At 41.7% G+C, this 23,607-nt stretch overlaps 1 protein-coding gene across 1 annotated transcript in view; it reads left to right on the plus strand.

Moving 5' to 3' along the window:
- LOC126370516 (sodium channel protein para-like) overlaps positions 1-23,147 on the plus strand; it is a 139,861-nt gene extending 116,714 nt beyond the window's left edge. Inside the window, 23 exon segments of the mRNA XM_050015387.1 lie at positions 253-561; positions 3,515-3,758; positions 4,102-4,310; positions 8,056-8,164; positions 8,275-8,340; positions 9,764-10,041; positions 10,124-10,297; positions 11,460-11,622; positions 12,552-12,739; positions 13,007-13,211; positions 14,411-14,533; positions 14,629-14,744; positions 14,830-14,971; positions 15,041-15,312; positions 15,431-15,604; positions 16,897-17,019; positions 17,875-17,997; positions 18,076-18,516; positions 18,648-18,918; positions 19,211-19,515; positions 19,782-19,985; positions 20,069-20,642; positions 20,645-23,147. Of these exon segments, the coding sequence (XP_049871344.1) occupies positions 253-561; positions 3,515-3,758; positions 4,102-4,310; positions 8,056-8,164; positions 8,275-8,340; positions 9,764-10,041; positions 10,124-10,297; positions 11,460-11,622; positions 12,552-12,739; positions 13,007-13,211; positions 14,411-14,533; positions 14,629-14,744; positions 14,830-14,971; positions 15,041-15,312; positions 15,431-15,604; positions 16,897-17,019; positions 17,875-17,997; positions 18,076-18,516; positions 18,648-18,918; positions 19,211-19,515; positions 19,782-19,985; positions 20,069-20,642; positions 20,645-20,790 (4,959 nt within the window). The 3' untranslated portion in view covers positions 20,791-23,147.
- The last annotated feature ends 460 nt before the right edge of the window (positions 23,148-23,607 follow it).

The raw sequence follows: 23,607 nt of genomic DNA on the forward strand, positions 1-23,607 counted from the left end.
TGTATACTTAGATATATTGCATAACATCACCAGTTTTATTTTTAGCCTGTCAATAGATAGGTATCTAATTCGTTCTTGTGGAAAAAGCATCTATAGTATGATAAATGTATGATATATTTCAAGTTACAGACAAGTAAAGGTACTTAATAAATATATTTAATGGAAAGAGTAAATATATCGAAGTGTGAATGCAACCCGTTCAAATTGTTTCATTCACAAAATCTCACTAACAATCAAACTTAAACACTTCAGGAAGCAGAACAGAAGGCAGCAGCGAGAGCGGACAAGCAGGAAGCGAGAGAAGCGCACGCGCGGGAAGTGGCGGCGGCGGCTGAGGCGGCCGCGTACGCAGAGGCGCACCCGGCCAAATCACCGAGCGAATTCTCCTGTCACAGCTACGAGCTGTTCGTGAACCAGGAGCGCGGCAACCAGGACGACAATACCCGCGAGCGAATGTCGCTCCGAAGCGACCCCTTCCAGGACTCGGTGAGCACTCAGCCCACGCACAAGCCCACCGCCGACACGCACCACGAGGCACGCCGGCAGAGGAAAGTCAGCATGGTGAGTATGCGCCGCCACACACGCTCCCACTCGCTGGCAATCATTCACCAACACTTGATTACAATAAAGAGATGATACAAGACAAATCTAAAAAAAAGTCAAAGCCAAATCGGCTCGCTAATTTGAAACTCTTCCAGAGAAGTTATCGAAATAAATTGATTATCGAATGGATTTGGGACTGCTGAAAGTAAGTTTAAATAACAACTTTCTACACATAACACGAATAACCACACGCAGATTTTCAAATTTCCAAAAGTTACGATCAATTTCAAAGTCTTTACCTGTCCTTTTGAATAATTGCCAGTGAAGCACAGTCTTTTCAACTTGAATACGGTCAATCACGCTGCTTTTCCTACACAGAATCATGAACTTTATAAACATCATCAGACAGACTCCGTTGTATTTTTCACTGAATTTCATATTCATACGCACATTGCGGTCAAGTTGAAAAGATAGAAAATATGATTGATGTCTATTGCTGTAAGCTTAATTTTCTCCCTGTGTTACCTTTACTATGATTGTATTATGTGTGTTATTGGATACGAACATACAAATCGGTCATATAACATCAGACTGTTATGTCATATAACATCAGACCGATATGAATGTTTGTTTATTAGTTTTTGTTTGTTTGTTGGTATTCCATTTATACGGAATACCTGTTTTATTTTTATGAAATACTTCGTTTATTTCTTGTATGGACATGCCAAAGCTACTTTGGTCTTGATATGCTACTAGATTACCAGCTGTTTGCAATACAATCATTAACCCATTTAGTAGAGTATCATTTTCAGATATACATTTTTAGATATGTTATTTCCTCAATTAGATCTAGCTAGATCCTTTTCTATACCAGAAAAAACAAAAGCACGATATAATTTTGATCCTCGTTTTACTGTCTTATATTGTATAAAGTTTTTTTTACCTTTTCGACACGAAACATGAGACATTACATTGTGTGTTTTGCATCTAAAGTTTTAACAAGTCGTTGGACGGTTGTTTTGGAACGTTCCGTTTTCGCATGGTTGCTAGAGATTTAGAGAACAACATGAATATAAATACGTTGCATTGTAGTTCTACTTTAGAGGCATCTCCAATATTATTTCTTCGGCAGATACCTATTATAAAATGAAATACAAAGTTAAAAATTCGTACAATATTCGAATAACAACAACTTTGAATGACTTGCGTTGATCAATATTCAAATATTTATGAATTTAAAACAATATCAAATGTATTTAAGAAATATTATTGGAGAGAAGGAATCTATTGTCATGGTAGATTGTTTCTTTTGCAATGTGAGTGTTGACGAACGGGCCGGGCTGAAACTGAAACTGAACAGTTCACCGAGACGGAGGTAGGTTCGGTCTTTATAAAATTGGTAGTAAGATTAAACAATAAACTGATTCCTCAATTTCGATTACTAAAATGCGGAGGCTTCGACGTTAGACGAACAAAAGAACAGTCCTCATGACTATAGATGTAGATGGAGATAAAAACATAGAAACGATAAAATTAGCGGTATGAAAAGATGCATGTAATCTACCCCACATTACTTCATGTGTTTATAAACAAAGTTACCTGACTTAACTATCGCTTTCACTCATTGTCATTGCTACTTTTTTCAAATTATGTTTGGGACACATATACAATAAGAATGTAAATTCATGTATCAACATCATCGTTCTAAACTTATCGGAGCAGATACAGTGTCGTCGTATCTATTCTTATTGTATTTGAGACACAAATGATATGTATTCGTAATTTGCAGTTGGACACTGTAGATTTCGAAACTACGACACTGTTTAATACAAAGCATCATCGTTTTTTCTTCACACACTTGCTTAGTCGCTGCAACTTACGTTTTTCGTTGTATGCCATATTTGATTCTGTTTCGTTTGTTATATGTGTCCTTAGGCGACGCCTTTTCTTGATCCTTTACCCTTTTCAATGGATGTCTAGATATTTGGTCGTATAATAAGATGCTTGAGTGACATGAGTAATAAATTCAAAATTTGTTTGTGTATTGAAGGTCCCCCACCCTGAACGCATAAATAAATACGGCCATGGCCAGTTGTCATATGGGCCACTGCGGGAGGGCTCACAGGTTTGTCCATCAATCCTCTTGGTGTTTGTGTTCCCCTTCCTCTTCCTTTACAATAGGATCAGTTATTCAGTTTTTGTTTACTTACCTACTGTTACTCTAGTTCTATTCTTCTAGATTATGCTATTAGTTTTAGCTTTCGTTTTGTCCATTTGCAGCAATTCATGAAAACTGTTTCTATATATTTTTAAGAAATGTATAATTTTACATACATGTCTTCTAATATAAATACGTGTGTTGATGCAATGAGACCAATTATGAGCACTTTCATTTTGTTTACTTCATAAATTTCTTTCCTTCTTTCTAAGCATTTCCAACTGTCGTGTCTTTTATTTATGACTTTTGTTTATCAGCACATGAAAGTAAACATTCTGTAATAAAGTCAGAATTGGAGATTACTTTATGAAGCTTAGCTAAAGCCTCTGCAACCGGTACCATCACTTAGTGTTAATAAGGTAAATAGATTGGTTGAAAATTAGACTTTTAATTTAATTGATCTGAATTGAGGAAAATTTATCTATAGGTGTAAAGAGTAGGTGTAGGTCCATGATGACTGTCAACTTAGTTGATATCACTGAGATATGTATGAAAAGATAATTTGTTACATACTTACAATTACATAAAAGAAGATGAAACAATGTCAGTCTTAGAACCAGAAATTGAATCAGCCTTAAAAGGTGTCGCTTTAAAAACGTTCGATTCCAATATTTCTTTAAAATAATTTGATTGAATCACTGTTTTTTTAAATTACAAAAGAAATCCCATACTTCGTTAAAGAACGCATTTTTTAAAGCAACGCCTCGGAAATCCTAAATAACAATTCTTGTGTTATGAGTAATTGATGTACAGGCATCGTTATCGCTGCCGGGCTCTCCGTTCAACTTGCGTCGAGGGTCGAGAGGCTCCCATCAGATGGCATTGCGGCCCAACGGTCGGCCCCGGTATCCCCCCGGGGCCGACCGCAAGCCGCTGGTGCTGTCTACGTACCTGGATGCGCAGGAGCATCTTCCCTACGCCGACGACTCCAACGCCGTCACGCCAATGTCTGAAGAAAACGGTGCTATCATCATCCCTGTTTACTACGCTAACTTAGGTATGTATTACAATGGATAAAAATACTAATGTAAGCAATGTTCTTCTTTGACTTAAGAGCCAATGTTGTTGGTGTAGCATTGTCCATTTAAGTACTGCTAACGAAAGCCAATTCATTGACTTCTTTATAACATACGAGGTTCTTTCGTTCGTATCTAGATATAGGTACTTACCAAAATATTTGGAAGAATCTCTTTTTTTTTACGTGACTTATTGTTGATTTGCCGCAAATGGCATTAACTACTTGGCCGGACGATGAATCGCAGAAATCAAATCATCTTTTCTTCGAAAACCCATATTAATGACAAACCTACAATGCTGATTTCTGTAACGAATGTTTCCAGGATCTCGGCACTCTTCGTACACGTCCCATCAGTCGCGTCTGTCGTACACGTCACACGGAGACCTGCTGGGCGGTGGCCGGTCTCAGACCAAGGAGGCCAAACTCAGAGGCCGCTCAGCCTCAAGGAACCACAGCGTCACGTCGCAGCCGCACGCGTACCCTCTACCCAGGCAGGACTCATCGCTAGCGTCAAGACCGCTTAGAGAATACGTATGTATTTTTTTTAATTTCTTGAGCAAATTGTAATTCAAGGCTGAAAGGAGGTCAGACCAAGTTGCAAATGTTCAGATTTCGCCACGTTGAATCGCACGAATCGAGATTTGAATCGTTCACAAGTAGGCATAATCCTTGACGTAAGGTGCTCATTCGATTCGGGCGGATGATAACCCTTGAAGAAGGTTGATTTAACGTATTTATATACGTTACCGATTACAGACATCGAATCGTTTGCCACTTGAATTTCAATATATCCTATGACACTACAAGTAGCGTAGCAGTAGCGTGGTCGTAATCTTACGTTATTATTATGTTATGTATTAGTATCATACATAATTGTTATCGTTAGACACCAACCCTAGAAATAGCAGCAATTTATCTTCTAATGACTTGTAGCCTTGTCTCTCCCAATTACTGCTTCAGTATAATATATAGCTACGCTGCGGTCAATTAGTATGACTCAACAACTGGAATATCTCATCATCATCATCAGCCGTATGACGCCCACTGCTGGGCATAGGCCTCCCCCAAGGATCTCCACGACGATCGGTCCTGCGCTGCCCGCATCCAGCGGCTTCCCGCGACCTTCACCAGATCGTCGGTCCACCTTGTAGCGGGCCTACCCACTGAGCGTCGTCCGACACGTGGTCGCCACTCCAGAACCTTTCCGCCCCATCGGCCATCGGTTCTCCTCGCTATGTGTCCTGCCCACTGCCACTTCAGCTTTGCAATTCTCCGAGCTATGTCGGTGACTTTAGTTCTCCTGCGGATCTCCTCATTTCTGATTCGATCCAGCAGGGAAATACCGAGCATAGCTCTCTCCATTGCCCGCTGAGCGACACCGAGCCTCCTCACGAGACCCATAGTAAGCGGCCACGTCTCACTGCCGTAGGTCATCACTGGCAACACGCACTGGTCAAAGACTTTCGTCTTGAGACACTGAGGTATTCTGGACGAGAAGATATTCCGCAGCTTCCCGAACGCTGCCCATCCGAGTTGGATCCGACGAGAGATCTCTTTCTCGAAGTTGGACTTACCTAACTGGATTATTTGTCCTAGGTAAATGTACTGGTCTACAACTTCGAGTGTAACGTTCCCAACCTGAACTGGAGTGGGTGCGACATGGTCGTTGGACATAATTTTTGTCTTTGCCATGTTCATGCTAAGACCCACTCGTTGGGATGCGTTACTGAGATGCTCGAGCATGGTGTTCAGGTCTTCCAGGGTCTCAGCCATTAGGACTATATCATCGGCAAATCGAAGGTGCGTCAGGTACTCGCCGTTGATGTTGATGCCAAATCCTTTCCAGTCCAGAAGCTTAAAAATATCCTCCAATGCAGCAGTGAACAGTTTCGGAGAGATGACATCTCCCTGTCTCACTCCTCGCTGCAGTTGGATCGGATTAGAGCTCTGGTTCTGTACTCGAACTGACATAGTGGCATTTTGGTAGAGGTCCCTTAGCACTTCGATGTACCTATGGTCCACTTGGCACCTCTGAAGAGACTGCAACACAGCCCAGGTCTCGATCGAATCAAAGGCTTTCTCATAGTCCACAAACGCCAAGCAAAGTGGCAAATTATACTCTTCGGTCTTCTGTATAACCTGCCGCAGCGTATGGATGTGGTCTATGGTGCTAAAGCCTTTTCGGAAACCGGCTTGTTCGGGAGGCTGGAAGTCGTCAAACCTGCAAGCGAGACGATTCGTAATGACCCTCGAAAACAACTTGTAGACATGGCTCAGAAGCGAGATAGGTCTGTAGTTCTTCAGTAGGGCTTTATCCCCTTTCTTGAAGAACAAGATCACCTCGCTTCCGCTCCATGCCCTCGGCGTTTTGCCCTGAAATATGACGGAATTGAAGAGCCTCTGGAGGACTTTAAGTATTGGCGTTCCGCCCGCTCTCAGAAGTTCTGCTGTGATTCCGTCATCTCCTGCCGCTTTGTTGTTTTTGAGTTGTTTGAGGGCCATCCTAATCTCGTACAGGCTGACGTCCGGGATATCTTCAGTGTAGTGTCGGGTAAGCTTGGCTCGAGGGTCTCGAGCCATGCTTTCGCCTGATGTTTTCGTGGAATATAGCTGTCTATAGAAACTCTCAATCTCTCTCAGGATTTCGGGAGTCGACGAAATGATTCTGCCGTCCTCAGTTTTCAGTCTCGCTAGTTGACTTTGCCCAATAGACAGATCTTTTGCGAACACCTTGGAGCCCTTGTTCCGCTCAATAGCCTCTTTAATACGTTTAGTATTAAATTGGCGAAGGTCGCTCGTCAAAGACTTCGAGATCTGTCTATTAAGTTGTCTATAACGTACGACATCCGCTGAGTCCTGCAGCCTCATTTCGTGTCTCTTATCCATGAGTTCGAGTGTGTGTGCGGAGAGTTTCTGCGTTTTGGTACGGCGGGTTCTAAAGTGTTTAGAACCTACCGTACGGACAGCATCCACCATCAGGTCGTTTATATCGTCCACGTCTGCGCAGTTCTCAAGGTACTCGAAGCGGTTTTGAAGCTCGAGCTGAAAGCGCTCGGGGTTTTGGATCTGGGCTGGCGCCGGTCGGAGCGTGGATTTTATCAGTCGCGATCTTTCTAGCTTGATATTGATATTCAATGTGCCTCTTACCATGCGGTGATCGCTTCCCGTCTTAACGGCATTGATCACAGAGACATCATTGAATATGTGCTTTTTCGTCGACATGATAAAATCGATCTCATTTTTATACCTGCCATTGGGACTTATCCAGGTCCATTTGCGGGTCGCGGGCTTCCTGAAGAAGGAGTTCATCATATAGAGGTTCTCCTTCTCCATAAAGTCCGCAAGCATCCCGCCTCTGGTGTTCCGGACCCCAAATCCAAATTGCCCCACTCTCAGCTCGTTACCGCAACGTTTCCCCAACTGTGCATTAAAGTCCCCCATCACAATCGTGTAGTGGCTTTTATGGCTATGCATGGCTTTAGAAATCTCCTCATACATAGTCTCCACTTCGTCATCATGGTGTCCCGAGGTCGGAGCGTATACCTGGATGACAGTCAGCGAATATCGCGATGATATTCTGAGTACCAGGTACGCTACCCTGCTCGAAACACTACCGATGGTCAACACGTTGTTGACTAGGGACTTGTGGACGATAAACCCGACACCACCCATGGACAGTTGTTCGCCCTCCCGGAAGTACAGCAAGTTACCGGAGCCCAGGGTTATCGTGTCCTCGCCCTTTCTTCGGACTTCAGACAACCCGATGACATCCCAGTGTAACCTGCTGATAGATTCTTCCAACTCGGTAAGCTTCTCGTCGGTCCTCAGTGTGCACGTGTTGTATGTTGCCAGGTACAGTCGTCGTTGGTGGTAGCCGAATCCAGCCCGGAGATTCTTCGCACCCCCTGCCCCGCCGTTACCGTAGCCGCTACCGTAGCCACGGACAACGGGGCTGCCGGGGACTGGGGGCCGTTTTTTATGTGTTGAGGTCATATTGGGGGGGGTTTGGACCATAAGCCCACCGCGCTGGTCCAGTGCGTGTTGGTGGGTCGCCAGAGCCTCTTTCGTTGAATAGCAGGATGTACCGCGTGCAGGCGAGGTTGGCTTGGGCTCCGAAAGGTGTCGTTTGGAGCCCCTTACATCCCCTGAATATTGGAATATCTCATATAACTTAAATTAGCTGACAGTAATACTTATGCTATTCATGATATTCACATTTTTTTTCAAAATCATGCGTCTACATCTTAAGACTCAAAAGCACTGCATCACGTTTCAGGAGATGAGCACGACTGAATGTACGGACGAGGCCGGGAAAGTGTTGAAACCTTCGAACGACAATCCTTTCATTGAGTCCTCTCAACAGCCCAACGTCGTCGATATGAGAGGTGAGATTCATCTGCAACGTGTTGACATTATGAGCATAGTAAACGATATAATAACAATAATGTTATAATGATGTATAATGGTTCTAATGCGTCTAATGTTCAATTTCCAGATGTGATGGTCTTAAACGAAATTATCGAGCAAGCTGGAAGACAAAGTAGAGCGAGCGATCAGAACGGTACGATATCTTAGCGAAACCATAAATTACTTCCCTTGTAACGCTCAACAGTTACAAGTGAATCGTTGTTGTCTTGCGCCATTTGTTCCGTTCATGTCAGTGTCCGTTTCGTTAATGTGCTAACGTCTGTGCTTCTTACCACTCCTAATGATAAATCTTCTGTAAATAAGTCGAATTTTAACTTATTAACTTTATATTTCTGACCTAATACATAACTAACAAACAAACAATCTTACACAACACACACGACAACACAATGGGTATTTGCTCATTATGCAAAAAAGAGCATAATTGGCAAAATGGACGATAATGTGGGTGTCATTTATAGTGTTCGACAAATTACATGTTTTGCACTTGCACGGATAAAGAGGAAACTGCAATGTACCGCTTATGTATCACACGTTCAAAAACCTCTTACAAAGATAGACTTGAAACAGCGTCATTAGCCAAATTGCCTGTTTCTGCAACACTATAGTCTGTTTGTGCATCAATCAAACATAATTGGTATTGATATTGTCATAGTTTTCATTATACACGTTCCAGACAGTAGCTTTTACAAGATATGTGTTACATTGCACCACCATTCACAAAAGATACACCTTCTATTCCCCTCTAGACGTGACTGCGCCATTATAGTGTCTTTATTTTCAAATGAATTTATATTTCTTTTAACTAGTGCATGAATTGTGTGTCATCCCTGTGCTTATAAGTCTTGTGGTAGTTTTTGTTCAAATAGTGATTTGTGCTTGTATACGTATAGATTGAGTGCTTTTTGTAGTAGTGTCATCATGATAATTGTGTACAGCGAATGTCTTCTCGCTAAGAAAAAAATACCATCGAATTAATCGTATCACGTTTGGTGTTTAAAAATCACGATATTCATATTTTTTGGCCTATTAAACTGAAATAATATTGAGAAAAATTGCTAAGTTTTATTCATGATTGCGTTGGAGTAGTTAAGCGATTGATGCTTATACGCAGAGGTTGGCTTAACCCATATAAGCCACTGTCAGCCATCGACTTGGGTTTCATTTGCACGAATTTCACAAGACAGTTTTTTTTTTGTGGAATGGTGACCCATTCCATTGTTACACCCTAAAAGATTCATGATCCACAGAATGTTCGCATCCTTGATTAACAAAAGATAAATGACAACCAGCGAAATTGCAAAAAAATATGGATATTGGTATGTGTATTATGTGTTAGCTGACAAATTTTGAGTCTATAAAATTTCCAATAAAAGAATTTACACTTTTATTGATTTTAACAAAATTAGTAAAATCTACTGACGATATGCCAAATTCATCTTTTATTGGAAACGTTGGCTCCACTTGAAAAAAATAATGAGCGAATACTAACAATATGTTTCTCTCTCTCTCAACACATACACACACGCACACTGCCGGTAAACGGGACGCAACAGTGTCAGTGTACTACTTCCCAACAGCGGAAGAGGATGAGGACGGCCCCACGTTTAAGGAGAAACTCCTCGAGTGCCTCATGAAAGGGATAGACCTGTTCTGTGTGTGGGACTGCTGCTGGCTATGGCTAGAGTTCCAGAAGTACGTGGCGCTGCTCGTGTTCGACCCCTTCGTCGAGCTCTTCATCACGCTCTGTATCGTCGTCAACACACTCTTCATGGCCTTAGACCACCACGACATGGACAGAGATATGGAAAAAGCACTCAAAAGTGGCAACTATGTAAGTTACAACTGCGAAGACTGAACATTGAATTATCCGTACTTTTCTAATGTCATAACCTTCAACTGTGTCTCTTTTCCAGTTTTTCACAGCGACATTCGGAATAGAAGCTATGTTAAAATTAATAGCAATGAGCCCGAAGTATTATTTTCAAGAAGGATGGAATATTTTTGACTTTATCATTGTGGCCTTATCATTATTGGAGTTGGGTTTAGAAGGTGTTCAGGGTTTGTCTGTGTTGCGTTCCTTTCGCTTGGTGAGTATCGTTTTAATTCTTATAATGTTTAACTACTATACTAATTAACAACAAATCTTTATCTTTAGCGATAATCCAAATTATATAAATTAGATGGCCGACAAAATCGTAATTCCGATATCGTATTATGTGAATCTTTGTTTGTTGAACTTCCTGTCCGCTTGATTGGTAATAAACAACTATTTGGTGATTGATTGGCATTCTCTGTCTATTGTGAACACGACCACACGCACAGTCGCACACCTACATGTACCGAGAATATACTGTATGTAACAATAATATATGTAAATGTGATGGAATATTTTCAGCTCCGTGTATTTAAACTGGCTAAATCTTGGCCGGCGCTAAACCTTATTATATCCATAATGGGTAGGACGGTGGGAGCTTTAGGGAACTTGACCTTTGTACTTTGCATCATTATATTCATATTTGCGGTGATGGGAATGCAGTTGTTTGGGAAGAATTACACAGGTTCTCTTTGAAAGAAAATTTAGCATCTCTAAGGAATTAAGCTTATTACTCAGCTTCACACTACCGAAAATCTTACACTGGGCTTGATTGAACATTTTTCATAAAGGGCTAAGAGTCCACGCTGTGGCTTTATAACACGGAATGTGGCTCCGACACGAGCCGAGGGACACGTTATAAAGCTATGCCACGCAGCTTGAGACCATACCTTAAGCTTTGCATCGAGTATATAGATTTGACTTGCAGCTTCGCTTCCCAAGGGTACTTATGCGCAGGTCATTAACTGATGGGATCTATGTCATTGATGAATATTAGGCAAACGAATGAATATAAAAATGTAAAGCAATCAAATGATGCTGTTATCAAAAACGCAAAGTTACTACAAGATGTATCAAAAATTAAGGTCTCACAATATAAATTATGAAGACAAACATATATCCCACTCATACAGAATTGAAAACCAGTGCACATTTTTGATAGGTTACTCAAGCACACATTTGCTAACATATCTGACTCAAAATCACTCACAGCTAGATGTAGACAGTAGAACGTTAGCATAAATATGTTAGTGTTGATATGTGCAGACCGCAAGCAGTGAGTGATTGTGGGTCTGAGGAGAGAAGCCGCAGTAGCATAGGTGAAGCGCCGGTAAACGAGCTTGTGTGACGCCTTGTTTCACAATTTGTAATTGCAGCTTCGAGTATTCAAATTGGCAAAGTCATGGCCGACACTTAATTTACTCATCTCTATAATGGGTAGGACGATGGGTGCCTTGGGCAACCTGACCTTCGTATTGTGCATCATTATTTTCATATTTGCCGTGATGGGTATGCAACTATTCGGGAAAAATTATGTGGGTAAGTGAACTAATTGGTGGGAGTGTTGCATGTTCATTGGTGTTTCGACGTGTTCGTGGAGCGGCGACGCCCGATCGACTGACGAATGAATGCACTTCATCATCATTGCCATCACCACACCCAGTTTCGGAATTAAAATAAAACATAGCAATTATTGATCTGATGATGTACATTCATTTTTGCGTAAATAATAGTGGAAATGCAGCTTGGCCATTAATTATATCTGCGGTCATTCCATGTACTTTTTGATGTAATTAAATTATTATTTATTATGATTAATGTGAAAACTTTAAGAATGATAATGGCCAAAGCTGTTATTCCTTGCTTGTACATCGGGCTCGCCGCTATTATATAGTAAGTATTGTGTTGATGTGCGTCACACTGTTATGCTCATTGTCATCTAGGCGATTGGCAAGAGTTGTGTGTCCCTTCCAAGTGAGCCTGATACCCTAAATGTTGTGATCCCCTGTGTCTAGAGCCACTGTAAAAGGCGCCTCACTTGTGAAACGTTGTCTGCCAGCTTACTCATTTCTAACTCCATCTTTCCCTTTAACCATTAAATTATTCTATAGATAATTCCGAAGCTTTTACTATTCCTTTCTTCTATTAATACTCCTTCCATCAGCGCTCTCTCTCTCTATAGTCTCTATAGTCTTACTCGTATCTTTAGTAAGTATAGCATGAGTATTGAGTAATAGTGTTTAGATGTGTCTTAGTATCTCTACCCTGTGCTTGTAAGTAAACAGCAGAAGTTTCTTGCACTTAATATACAGGTACGAAACTTCTGTTTGGCAAGTGATGGCAAGTAGCAGCTGCTTACAAAAAGACCTGACTTAAATTGCTTAAGTGGATAACTAAACTTCTAATAACGCTTAGTAAGCAGCTATTTGTACTAAGCAGGTTACTGACTTGTTTTACTGCACTGACAGATTACGTGGATCGCTTCCCTGATGGAGACCTTCCGAGATGGAACTTTACTGATTTCATGCACAGTTTCATGATAGTATTCCGAGTACTTTGTGGAGAATGGATAGAAAGTATGTGGGACTGCATGTTAGTCGGAGACGTATCATGCATCCCATTCTTCTTGGCCACAGTTGTCATTGGTAATCTTGTGGTTAGTATGGTTATCTACTTATTTTTTCTTAACTCCTTTAAGCTTGTAATGCCCGGGTTTTCAGATACAATAGTTAAACAATGGGATTTGGATTTTCGAAGGCTGGGCTCTACGACCTATAATTGCTAATTAAGATTTAACAGATTTTTTTTATAAGTTAAGCAGGTATGATGATCAAAAACTATGAGAAGAAATTAAAATCTGATAACACTGGTATTTTGAATGTGCCTTTATCGATATCCAAAAAAAATCTTTCGTACATTACAGGTTCTTAACCTCTTCTTGGCCCTGTTACTGTCAAATTTTGGTTCGTCGAGTTTATCGACGCCTACCGCAGACCAAGACACCAACAAGATAGCAGAGGCCTTCAACAGGATATCGAGGTTCATCGACTGGGTCAAGCGCAACGTGAATGAGTTCCTCAAGATTGTCAAAAATAAGCTGACCAACCAGATAGCAATACACGCTCCCGGTAAGATGTGTGTCCGTTTGCCAGTTGTTGTGGAATGTATGTAAATCGATGTGCCCCTGTAGAAAACCTTTCAATATATGTTCAAACCTTCATATAGTTGCAAGTCTTCGAAATATTGATGAGTTTCTTCTCTGATGTGAATAATAGGTTGGTATTACAAGTTACGTGTTCAGTGTCGTGGCATGTATTAAATTATGTGAATATCGAATAGCATGATAACTATATAAATAAAGAGTTTGTCCATGTACCCTGTGTATTTTGTGATCACTGTGCGTTGCCTGTGCCCTAGTATTCCAAGTGTAGAGTTGCAGACCCGTCGTGTGTTAGATTTGAACCCTGTTGATACACTCTTGGTTTTATTTTTTATTTCATTCGATGTGTTTTATTTTTGCATATTTCTGAATATTTTTTGTTATCTATAAATATTGTTGCTTGAAATGTGTGTCATTTTATTACCTGTGTAAGGGTTAAAGCGCACTGCATTCTTCCGCATCGTAAGTGCTGTCAGAATTTTCAGTTTTGTATAGAATTACAACCACTATTATATACAATTATAATCACTATCACACAACAGTTAAGATCAATTTTAGATTTTAATGTTTTGCTAAATTCGTTTGCATGTCTGCGATGTTTGACATTACGCACCGAATTTATTCACCAAAATAAACCAAACAAAAATCGATCTTGTGTGTTCTGTAATTTATAATTCTACACAAAACTTATTCATACAGCGCGTACGATTAGGAAGAATCCTGGTGTGCTTTAAGCTTTAGTATGTGTTTGTGAATACAATGTATCGTGCATGTATCTACTTTATACCGTGTATCGATGTTCATATGTAACAGCTTTACTTTCTCATCTGCTAATTGTTACCCATGTTGGTAAGGCTACTACCATGTGTTTTGAAACACCAGCTTTCTAAGGTTAAGTACCTGCTATACTAAAATATGTTAACTGTTAAGTGATAGGTACACTAAAATTGGAGATAATGCAACTGGAAAATTGCGTTAGCATTCACGTAGCTTCATGTTGATTTCGTTCGAATTATGATTTAGCGACGAGAGTTGTATCGTTCACTTTCTAAGTCGTTCCGTCCTGGTCTGATTTCTATGCTTGGGTGCTGGCGATGGCGAATGGCGACACACGGTGACGCGACATAGGCTTAAAGGCTGCTCTGTGCGGTCGCTGTGTATCCTCAGAGCGCGTTGACAACGAACTAGAGCTGGGCACGGACCTCGATGACGCAATACTGTACAAAGACAAGAAGCTCAAAGACCAAGTAGAAGTCGCTATAGGTGATGGCATGGAATTCACGATACCAGGTACGTACAATGCACCTTTACATAAAACAAAAACTGAATATTAAACGTAAGAAATTAGTAAGGACTTTGCAAAATACCTTAATTGACTGTTTCAGGTGACAATAAATACAAAAAGGGAAAAATATTAATGAATAATATCAATGCAATAACAGACAATCATAGAGATAATCGGTTAGACTGTGAATTAAATCACCATGGATATCCTATACAGGTAAGCCAAACATATACTGTAAATTCATACATTGTCTTAGTAACAAATACAAATCGACAAAATTGTAATTAATGTTACATTACAGGACGACGACACAATTAGTCAAAAGTCTTATGGTAGTCATAAAATTAGATCGTTCAAAGATGAAAGTCATAAAGGTTCAGCAGACACGATAGACGGAGAAGAAAAGAAAGACGCCAGTAAAGAAGAATTAGGATTAGAAGAAGGTAACTTATTTAATATTCAGACTGGACCTGTTTTGAAAGACGCAGCTTTAATGTCCCTTTCTGTTTTAGAATTAATAGACGAAGAAGAAGACAAATTAGAAGGTGAATTAGGAAAGACGGATATAATAGTAGTAGGAGCTGATGAAGAAGTATTAGATGACTCACCGGCGGACTGCTGTCCAGAGCCATGCTACGCCAAGTTTCCCTTCCTTGCTGGAGACGACGAGTCGCCTTTCTGGCAAGGCTGGGCCGTGCTTCGACTGAAAACGTTCAGACTGATAGAGAACACATACTTCGAAACCGCTGTGATTACTATGATCTTGCTCAGTAGTTTGGCCTTGGTAAGTTAAATTTTAAGATAATGTACGAGTATGTATGTGTCTCGGTATCTGTCCCGCAAAAGTATAAAACGACCTAAAATATAAATTGTAGTAACAATTATAACTTTTCACATTCCAGGCGTTGGAAGATGTACATTTACCACATCGTCCGATCCTCCAAGACATCTTGTACTACATGGACCGTATCTTCACTGTGATCTTCTTTCTCGAGATGTTGATCAAGTGGCTTGCCCTCGGTTTCCAGAAATACTTTACAAACGCATGGTGCTGGCTTGACTTCATCATTGTGATGGTAACGTTTCGAACTCATTTATTTAATTAACCTATTCACATGCAGTATGAAAGTTGATTTCCTTCCAGGTTACTTAACTATCTGTAAGTTAACACGCAAAGGTGATGATGATTATCAATATAAATTATTCTATAAAATCTATTAGTACGTATTTTGTAATGATAAACGAATCGTTTTATAATTTAACAGAAATTTGGATAGAGATTTTGTTTTTTGATTTAATTTATCTTTTTATTTGATGCATTAACAGATAGAGAACTAGATTTAAGTGTTTGAACAATAAATGACCGTGCGTGTCACGTTAGTTGTCGCTCGTAAACCACGGCGCGGTGATGGCGGGCGCGGACGACATCCCAGCTTTCCGATCCATGCGCACTTTACGCGCGTTGCGACCTCTGCGTGCGGTCTCAAGATGGGAGGGCATGCGCGTGAGTACGCGCCGCCGCCACGTCTTTGGCGCTATTGGTGTTGGATCCGTTGTGCTGCTCATTGTCCACTCTACTCTTAAATAAAAAATAGTTACAATAATCATGACATTTTAACAAGTCGATGGGCAGCACAACACTAAAGCGTATAGCTTTGACTGTTCGATGTCTATCGCGGCGGAGACCGACTAGTCTCGCATCGCTGCCTCCAGCTCTCGATGTCGTAACGTTGTCTGTGGATGCTTCTATCTCTCTGAACTCCAACTCCTGCTACTTGTTATCTTTTCACCTCTGGCCAATACAACAACAGATGATGGCCTTTATATAGTAAAACTATCCTTACAGTCCCGGTAGCAAATGCATGTTGTGATTGTGACACAACCTCTGTCGTGTGCTAGCAAAATACGCCTATATACGTATAATCTTTACAAATGGCACAATATATCATTTGCTATTGGTGTCATATCTAACAGCTCTATGTTATACTTAATGTCGATGTAGCTTTATTAACTGATTTCAAACAAATTTGTAATTAGTGTAACTACAAACACTTGCATATTTCTCTACTGTTCTTTTTTGACGGCACTTCTTTGTAAGTATAGTTTTCTAAAATCTTTCGCGTGGACATCGTTGTACAACTTTCTTCTTATGACTATGTCATCTTCGCACTTTTGTTTTAGTGATCGTGGTGAACAGGCTGTCTTCTTCCACGTTTTACTTATCTTTATAACTTTTTGATTGTTAAGGTTATGGGCCTAAACTTCCTCTTTTCAGATGCCGCAGGATGTCATAATTGTAAAAAATAACGATCTATAAACTTTGTATTTCTATGGTTATGTCTCAAATTGCAACCCTTGATTTTATCAGGTCTCGCTAATAAACTTCGTAGCGGCGCTTTGTGGCGCGGGAGGCATTCAGGCGTTCAAAACGATGCGAACCCTGCGGGCGCTGCGTCCGCTCAGAGCCATGAGTCGCATGCAAGGCATGAGGGTACGTACCACCCTGCCGCCGCACCACACCGCACACACACACCACACTCGCAGCGCAGCAGCGCCATACACTCATCATAGGTAGCAGCTACGCTGAATCAGCTCGATATGCTCACTAACATTCCAAAAGTCACAAAAACTTCACAATTCAGCAATCCCTCTTCTAAATTCTGCATCATTCATCTGGACTTTTGTTTTACATTTATTTTGGAGTTGTTACAATCATTGGCATAAGTCGATTTATCGAAAGAACTAGAATCATTTGGAAGTGGTCGGTGGCACCCTTGAATGGCTTAGTATCATCATGATTCGTGACATTCTCTTTAGACATCGGTTCGGTTGGATTCATTTCGGGAGATACATTCATTGTCATACTTTGGTCTACTTTCTTCTTGGAATCTTCATTACTAGCTAGTTTAGATACCTATTAGATCATTGGAATGTTAATTTAGTCTTTGCACCCTAGATTTATCTTCTTGTATCTACATCGTACGATCTGTTGAAGAGTCGCATGCTATTTTGGATTATTTAGAACTTGTTTGAAAGTGGTAAGTCAAATTAGTGCTTTATTGGTTGTGCTTTATTAATGTCGTATTCAACCTGTTTATGCATGTAGTTTAATTGTTACTTTTTGCAGTTGTTTAACCTTAATGTACATTTAATACACGTATACATTACATAATAAAATGCATTTAAAGATATACCATTATTGCCATTCTATTGCTTTCGCAAAAGGAGTACTAATCAATCCACGCATATCGAAAGCACATACAAGTTTTAGAAGGCTTGAATACACCTGATGTATTTTGTTTGATCCCATACTTGGTTGTTACTGACAATGTTCCTGGTGGTGTAGGTGGTGGTGAATGCCTTAGTGCAGGCCATCCCCTCCATCTTCAACGTGCTGCTCGTGTGTCTCATCTTCTGGCTCATATTTGCCATCATGGGCGTCCAACTGTTTGCTGGAAAGTATTTCAAGGTCCGTATTCACAGTTTAAAACATGTAGTATTAGTGTTTCATGGCAGATCGAAGATACTTATTGTTTTAACTTTTCAGTGCGTCGACCTGAACCACACGACATTGAGCCACGAAATAATTCCTGACAGAAATGCTTGCATACTGGAGAACTATACATGGGAAAACTCGCCGATGAACTTCGATCATGTCGGGAAAGCGTACCTCTGCCTCTTCCAAGTAGCGACCTTCAAAGGCTGGATACAGATTATGAATGACGCTATCGACTCCCGAGAAGTGGGCCGTCAGCCGATCAGGGAAACGAACATCTACATGTATTTGTACTTCGTATTCTTTATCATCTTCGGCTCATTTTTCACTCTCAATCTATTCATCGGTGTGATCATCGATAATTTCAATGAACAGAAGAAGAAAGCCGGTGGCAGTCTTGAGATGTTCATGACTGAGGATCAGAAGAAATACTACAACGCCATGAAGAAAATGGGTTCGAAAAAACCATTGAAAGCCATCCCTAGGCCAAAGGTAACGGATAACTAAATAATAAGACTTTTCAAATGCAACATATAGTTACAACCGGAAAACTGATCCCATTAGACTATTTATGCATCAATATAAGGTAAAAATAGTTTTATTAAAACTCATTTTGTTTTCAGTGGCGACCACAAGCGATCGTGTTCGAGATAGTGACGGACAAGAAGTTCGACATGATAATCATGTTGTTCATCGGATTCAACATGTTGACGATGACACTGGACCATTACCAGCAGACGGAAACATTCAGCATGGTGTTGGACTATCTCAATATGATATTCATCGTGATATTCAGTTCAGAGTGCCTACTAAAGATATTCGCCTTACGATATCATTACTTTGTCGAGCCGTGGAATTTGTTCGATTTCGTTGTAGTCATGTTCTCTATTCTCAGTAAGTATCAGAAACTTGAGTACGGTTGCAAGCATTAACATGTAACAACACATTTTAGTACCAGGTCGCTTTAACTCATTTTGCAAATTGAGTCTAATGTTCCACTAAAAGGCTAGAATTTTGGTGTTTACGCCGAATCTCCCCACACCACTCTACTTTGAGTGGCGTGGCATCACAAAATATTTTTAAATGCGACAGAATTGTAAATGATGTAGATGTTAATGCACGTGACCGTACATATTGGTATGTTCTTAATTACAATTACATATTCTAACGCAGTTTTTCTTTGCAGGTTTGGTACTGAGCGATATTATAGAAAAATATTTTGTATCGCCGACTCTTTTGAGAGTGGTGAGAGTAGCGAAAGTCGGTCGGGTACTCCGACTGGTGAAGGGCGCTAAGGGTATCCGGACGCTGTTGTTCGCGCTGGCTATGTCACTGCCGGCGCTCTTCAACATCTGCCTTCTGCTGTTCCTGGTGATGTTCATCTTCGCCATATTCGGCATGTCATTCTTCATGCACGTCAAAAACAAAGGCGGTCTTGACGACGTGTACAACTTCAAGACTTTCGTGCAGAGTATGATCCTGCTATTTCAGGTAAACAAGGTTTTCTAACCTGATATTGTAACTAACATAATATACATATTATGATAGTTACATAATCATATTTTGATTTTTCTTAGAAGCCTAAAAATTCTTTATAAAAAAAAAAAACAAACTATTTGTCAATTAATAACTGGGCCCGATCAGACAATGAGTAAAACTACAACGTATTCTGGGAAGCAAGAACCAAGAGCTTTGAACAAACCATATACCACTCCATTACTAAGTATATCCTTTTCACCAACAATCTATGTGTTCAGATGTCAACGTCAGCTGGTTGGGACGGCGTACTAGATGGCATCATCAACGAGGAGGAGTGCGACCTCCCGGACAACGAGCGCGGCTACCCCGGCAACTGTGGCTCCGCCACCATCGGCATCACCTTCCTGCTGTCCTACCTCGTCATCTCCTTCCTCATCGTTATCAACATGTACATCGCCGTCATCCTCGAGAACTATTCACAGGTAACTTTGCACTTTAATATGACACAAGTTTATGAAAACACGTATTGGAACTCCCTAAATTAACAATGGTATGACGTTTTTAGGCAACAGAAGACGTGCAAGAAGGCCTAACGGATGACGACTACGACATGTACTACGAGATCTGGCAGCGGTTCGACCCCGACGGCACACAGTACATCCGCTACGACCAGCTGTCGGACTTCCTCGACGTGCTCGAACCGCCGCTGCAGATACACAAACCCAACAAATACAAGATCATATCCATGGACATTCCGATATGTCGCGGAGACATGATGTTCTGCGTGGACATCCTCGATGCGCTGACGAAGGACTTCTTCGCGCGCAAGGGGAACCCGATCGAGGAGACGGGCGACCTGGAGGTGGGGCGACCCGACGAGGCGGGCTACGAGCCGGTGTCGTCGACGCTGTGGCGGCAGCGCGAGGAGTACTGCGCGCGGCTGATCCAGCACGCGTGGCGGCGCCACCGGCGCGCGCACTCGGAGCCCGCGACCACGGACGGCGAGGGCGGGTCGGGCGGCGAGGGCGGCGAGGGCGCGCCCACGGCCGTGCTGCTGGACGCCGTGACGCCCAACGGGCACCGCGTGGTGCTGCAGGGCGCGGGCGCGGCGCCGCGGCCGCCCGAGCCGGCGCCGCCGCCCGCGCCCGTCTGACCCGCGCTGGCGCTCGCGCTGCTGCCCGCGCTCATCGACAACTCAGCGCCGCTGCCGCTGCCCGCACCGCTGCCCGAGCTCTTGAGCCCACCCAAGCGCACTTAATTATTTTTTACGCTAGATGTTTCGTGTAAATAGTATGGCAGGGGCGGGCCGCGGTGCGCGGGAAGCTCGCGAGCGCGACCTGCGCGGCGTCCGCGCCGTTTCTTTCGAGGACGTTCTGTGACGTTCCAGTGATGGAGTGTTTTATATTCGCGTGGCCGAAGCTTACGAGACTGTTGTTTTGCGACCGATGTTCGCGCGTTCACCGTGTTTAACGTATCGATTAGTTTTTCGTTTTGTCGCGTTTAGAACTAACCCGGTGAGTGGAGCCCGTTGAGAGAAATTGTTTTAGCGAACGTGCCGTGTTTTTTTCGTCACTAGTGATGTAATTGTACTCGTAAGGTATCGGATAAAATTGAGGAAATTCTAAAAGCTTATTTTTGTATTCGATGAATATCACTGTCTAACTGTATATTCTAAACAGAGAATGAACTCTTATAAAATGTGAAATTGAAATATTAAGTTACCGATTGTGAGATATCATTTTCCTTCCCCAAAATGGTGTCGAACAATAGCACTGTCAGCATGTCATAGTGGATACGGATGTGAGAGCTGGAGCAAGTCGCGGGAGTGACATCCGCTTCCTTCGTTCGCTCGAGGCGGGCCGCGGCGCGCCGGGCCACGCGGCCTCGTGGCGCCGCTGCGCCCGCGCTCACTGCTAGCATCGATGTTGCACTCCGCGTTTGAATTTCAGCGAGTTAAGTTGTACCGAAACCAAATTGTAATGTAACAAACATTGAAACCGCCGACTCGTCTGTCGACGGCCGATAGTATAATCGTATCTAATAACGCTTAAGAAAAGCAATGGCTACGCCGATTCATATCAATTTTGTCCGTAATAGTTTTAATAGTTCCAATTTATAAGCTTCTTACTGTACCGAGACGTTACGTTGTGTCTTCTATGCGAGGCCGGCTCGGGTCGGGCCCTCGAAGTTAAGAGAGTTTAGAAAAATTTTTGCAAAGTTATCTATGTAAGCTTAACAGATCAGCTGTGAAATCGGTACCAGAATTCACTTCCGTCCTAATTCAGTACGCATCATAGGAATCGAGCCATTTTATGTAACGCGCACTCTCCACGTAGTTAATGTAATTTCCTTCCCCTGGATTACATTAGCTGCGAGCGGCCGGCGCCCCCGGCCGGGCGCTCGCGGCCTGCGGCTGCCTCTGGCGAGGACAGCGCCCGCCGCCGGACGCCCGCCACCTCCACATATTGCGAGCGGGCTGGTACTGCTTCGATGAATATTGCTCTTGCAAACACATTGTGGCGACGTACGCATCATATTATAGCGAACCATTCGGCTACCAGACAGATCACCGTATTTAGCAATAAGATAATTGATATACCTAAGAGATCGAACGTCCCTTACCGAGTAAGGTAGATATTATTGAAGTATTTTTATTTTTCGATTGACATCTCTCTATAGTTAGTGGAGCCGAGTGAGAGAGGAGCGGCGGCTGCGCGCTCCGTCACCCCAGTTTCCACTCAGTATTGTCTTTTCTAGCACAACAAACTACCTAAATCATTAAAATTTTGTAATTTAACTTTGGAAGTGGTCAATTTTCTACTCTGTAAATATTGAGAGCTTATCGCCGGGTAGATCCCAAACCGCACGCAACACTAATTTATCATGTCTTACTATTGATATCAGCGAGTATAAGCGATACGTAATAAGCTTGGAGCAATAACGACGGTTGCGCTTTCATTATGGACATGTCACCGAATAGTTGTGTGTCGGTTGTTTTACATTGGTTTACATAAATATGAAATTCTGAAGTGCAAGACAATCTAAGTGTTGCAAAGTTTAAAGAGTCAGTGTATTGTAACTAAATGAGACGCTTACAGTTTTGCACATATTTTGCAATAATTACCTATGGTTACATATAAATTATGTAGATATTTTATATGGGAGTGGTGTGCGGGCCGGGCCGCCTTCCCCGCGGCTCGGCTGGGCGCCGCTCCGGCCCCTGCGCCCGGGCGCGGTCCACACGCACCTCTGTCGTACGGACTAACAACCCACACCCAAGCAGACCAAGTCATACGAACTGTCCACAAATGTAATAACGTGTATACAGACTGCTTCTGAACGTGGTCGCATGTGAACCGCACTCGGGACGTTTTAATATTATGTTGGTACATATGTACGTTGAACACCTTCTTATGTTGGTCAAACCAAACATTTTACCTACTATTAGGCATATTTGCACAAAGAAGTTGTGTTTAATTAAGTTTAGACAATAAGTTATGATATCGTTGTATTATTTCTTTAACTACTACTTATGACAAAAAAGTGAGTTCAGTTTGCTGAATGATAGAGGTTTAATTGAGTATTTATTATATATATTGTTGAAGTTTGTACAAAATAAATTAAGTAAACGATAAAATATAGAACTTGACTGCTTTACGATGTAGTTTCATTACTCTAACTCTGGGCTGCATTTGTAGCGACGGCGCCCGCGCCTCGGCCCGCGGTACAAATACGCAACCCCAATAAAAACATCGTTTCTATTTTTATTTAGGTTTTTATTATAATTTTATAATACAAAACTTGTCCTATACATTTTTATAAATTACATTGTTCCACAAGGTTTGTATGATACTGACTTAACTAAAAGGATGGATCAATTCTAGTCCATTAGTCTTTATCCACTTGTCAGATTTTTAGATTTATTAGTTCCGAATAATTCGTTTTTTTCGCCCTGCAACGCAAGAAATTATGTCACTGTTGCTTGACTAGGTAACAGGGAGTGTGACGTCAATGGCAATCCTAGGGTTATTTTCTTTTCGTAGCGATAGGACATAACAATCATAATACAGGGCGTTAGTGATATCGTAACGAATACTGAGGGGG

This window comes from Pectinophora gossypiella, chromosome 11 (assembly GCF_024362695.1).
Source record: "Pectinophora gossypiella chromosome 11, ilPecGoss1.1, whole genome shotgun sequence".
In the NCBI taxonomy this organism is placed as follows: domain Eukaryota; kingdom Metazoa; phylum Arthropoda; class Insecta; order Lepidoptera; family Gelechiidae; genus Pectinophora; species Pectinophora gossypiella.